General features: G+C 43.6%; 1 protein-coding gene across 1 annotated transcript; it reads right to left on the reverse strand.

The window, feature by feature from the left end:
* Positions 1–639: 639 nt before the first annotated feature.
* LOC138895875 (uncharacterized) lies at positions 640–1,544 on the reverse strand. The gene is made up of 2 exons (XM_070180618.1): positions 1,380–1,544; positions 640–1,209 (listed from the first exon to the last, which is right to left on the reverse strand). The coding sequence occupies exons 1-2, from the start codon at positions 1,542–1,544 to the stop codon at positions 640–642; spliced, it is 735 nt and encodes a 244-aa protein (XP_070036719.1).
* Positions 1,545–3,113: the final 1,569 nt, after the last annotated feature.

The raw sequence follows: 3,113 nt of genomic DNA on the forward strand, positions 1-3,113 counted from the left end.
ATAGTCACAAACTTCCTAAAATAGCAAAATACAACGACTACAGCAACTCAAACTTCGAAACTTGACCTAAAAATATGATTCTCTCCTATTTATAGTGGCCTAAAATTCGCTGACAAAAATGCCCTTTGGGAGGTTCTGCGGCAGCACAATTCCATGTGCGATCCGCAGATTGCTTCAGCTTGCATGGACTTGCAATCTGCAGCCGCACAATTTGATCTACAGTTGCAATGTAGCTTCTACGGCCGCACAATTCTTGTGCGGTCCGCACTTCAGGCAAGGCTTCAAGTCTCGGTCATTTGCACACTCTTTGAACTTTGAAGTCTTTATCAGTGCAGACCTTGTTTTACGGCCACACAATTTATGTGCGGTTCGCACATTAGCTAAAACTCTGTTAGGCTTCTTCACTTGTTCTGCGGCCGCAGAGGGAATTCTGTTGTCCGCACTTTCTTCTGCGGACCGCACATCTTATGTTATACGCCCCTTCTTGCCTTGTTAGTCGGAATACTCCTTTTTGAGTCGGATTTCATCATGGGAGCCCAAGCTTCCTACATTCCTGCAATTTGCACACTTTCATTAGTTTTGGGAACATAAATCAATACTTTTGGACTAAAACAAAAGCAAAAATGAGCTAATAAGTGGTCAAAATCCGCACTTATCAGCCTCATCGACTGGTTGACATCTCCACTGAACCTTTATTGATGCAATAACTTTAGATCTGAGCTTCCGAACCTGCCTATCCAAAATGGCCACCGGCTCCTCCTCGTAAGCTAGATTCTCATCCAACTGAACTGTGTTGAGGTCCAAAAGATGGGACTTATCTTCATGATACTTTGAAAGCATAGAAATATGTAACACCGGATGAACTCCTGAAAGAATAGGAGGCAAAGCAAGTCTATAAGCAACTTTGCCGACCTTCTCTAACACCTCAAACGGGCTAGTAAACCACGGGCTCCATTTTCCCCTCTTTCCTAACATCATCACTTCCTTCATGGGTGAAACTCTAAGAAGAACTTTCTCGCCCTCCATGAAAGCCACATCAAGAACCTTCTGGTCCGCATAACGCTTCTTTTTATATTGAGTTGTGCGAAGCCCCTCCTGAATCAACTTCACCTTCTCCAAAGCATCACGAACTAAATTTGTGCCCAACAATATAGCCTCCCCAGGATCAAACCAACCAACTGGAGAACGACATTGACTCCCATATAAGGCCTAATACGAAGCCATATGGATATTTGACTAATAGTTCTTGCTGCAGTAAAACTCTGCTAGAGGTAGAAACTAGTCCCACTAACCTTTGAAATCAACAGTTATTGCCTTCAACATATCCTCCAAGATCTAAATGGTCCGCTCAGACTGCCCATCCATCTGAGGTGAAATACAGTACTAAACTCAACCTTCATGCCCAACTCACGCTGAACCGTGCTCCAAAAGTGCAAAGTAAACTGAGTGCCACAGTCTGAGATGATAGAAACAGGTACACCATGTAGGTGAACAATCTCCCTGATGTAGATCCTAGCCAACAGCTCCGAAGTGTAGGAAGCCATGACCGGAATGAAATGTGCCGACTTGGTCATTCGATCCACAATAACTCAAATGGCATCACACTTCCTCAAGGTCCATGGTAAGCCTACCCTGAAATCTATAGTGATGTGCTCCCACTTCCACTCTGGTATATCAATTATCTGAAGCAAACCACCCGATTTTTGATGCTCATATTTGACATGTTGGCAATTCAAAAACACCGAGAGACATGTCCAACAATGTCTTTCTTCATCTTCTACCACCAATAATGTTGATTCAAGTCATGATACATCTTCGTGATACCTCGGTCAATAGAATATTTTGATCTACGAGACTCCTCAAGGATAAAATCTCTCACTCAACCAATCCACATTCGCAATACAAATCCGACCCTGAAGCCGCATAGCACCATCATCCCCAATCACCACCCCGCTGCACTGTGTCTTTGAATACCAACAAGTGAGGATCACCAAACTAGCGAGCCTTATTGCACTCTAACAAAGATGAATGCGCCACAACACAAGCAAGAACCCAGCTAGGCTCTGTAATATCAAACCTTACGAACCTGTTAGCGTAGGCCTGAACATCCATAGTCAATGGCCTCTCCACTGTCGGTATAAATGCCAAACTACCCATGCTCTCTGCCTTCCTATTCAGGGAATTGGTAACCATATTAGCCTTGCCCGGATGATACAATATTATGATATCATAGTCTTTCAACAAATCTAACCATCTTTGCTACCTCAAGTTCAGATCGTTTTGCTTGAATAGATGCTAGAGACTCCGATAATTGGTGTAGACCTCACATGACACACCGTATAAGCATTGCATCCAAATCCTGAACGCGTGCACAATAGCTGCCAACTCCAAATCATGTGCGGGATAGTTCTTCTCATGGACCTTCAATTGATGAGATGTGTAGGCAATCACCCTATCATCTTACATCAATGCCGCGCCAAGCCCAATACGTGATGCATCACAATACATAGCATAGGACCCCAAACCTATGGGCAACACCAACACTGTGGATGTCATCAAGGCAGTCTTCAGCTTCTAAAAGTTGTCCTCACACTCATCAGACCATCTGAAAAGAGCGTCCTTTTGAGTCAACTTTGTCTATGGGACTGCTATGGATGAAAACGCCTCCACAAAATGAAGGTAGTAGCTTGCCAAACACAAGAAACTCCGAATCTCTATAGCTGTAGTAGGTCGTGTCCAACTCTGAGTGCCTCAAACGTTTTAGGATCCACCTTGATACCATCACTAGACACAACATGGCCCAAGAAGGCAACTGAGTCCAACCAGAACTCACATTTCAAAAACTTGTCATAAAGCTGACAATCCTTCAAGGTCTGGAGTACAATTTGCATGTGCTTCTCATACTCCTCTCTACTACGAGAGTAGACCAGAATATCTTCAATGAATACAATCACAAAGGAATCCAACTAAGGCTTGAACACTCGGTTCATCAAATCCACAAAAGCTGCTAGGGCATTAGTCAGTCCAAATGATATCACCAAGAACTCGTAATGACCATAACCGGTCCTAAAAGCAGTCTTAGGGACATTCGATGCCCTAATATTCGCTGATGA

The sequence above is a fragment of the Nicotiana tomentosiformis genome, chromosome 7, assembly GCF_000390325.3.
Source record: "Nicotiana tomentosiformis chromosome 7, ASM39032v3, whole genome shotgun sequence".
In the NCBI taxonomy this organism is placed as follows: domain Eukaryota; kingdom Viridiplantae; phylum Streptophyta; class Magnoliopsida; order Solanales; family Solanaceae; genus Nicotiana; species Nicotiana tomentosiformis.

Coding starts and splice junctions, on each gene's coding strand:
- LOC138895875 (XM_070180618.1), bottom strand. CDS start 1,544: ATGGCTTCCTACACTTCGGAGCTGTTGGCTAGGATCTACATCAGGGAG. Junction 1,210..1,379: donor TGAAGGTTGAGTTTAGTACT/GTATTTCACCTC, acceptor GCTTCGTATTAG/GCCTTATATGGGAGTCAATG.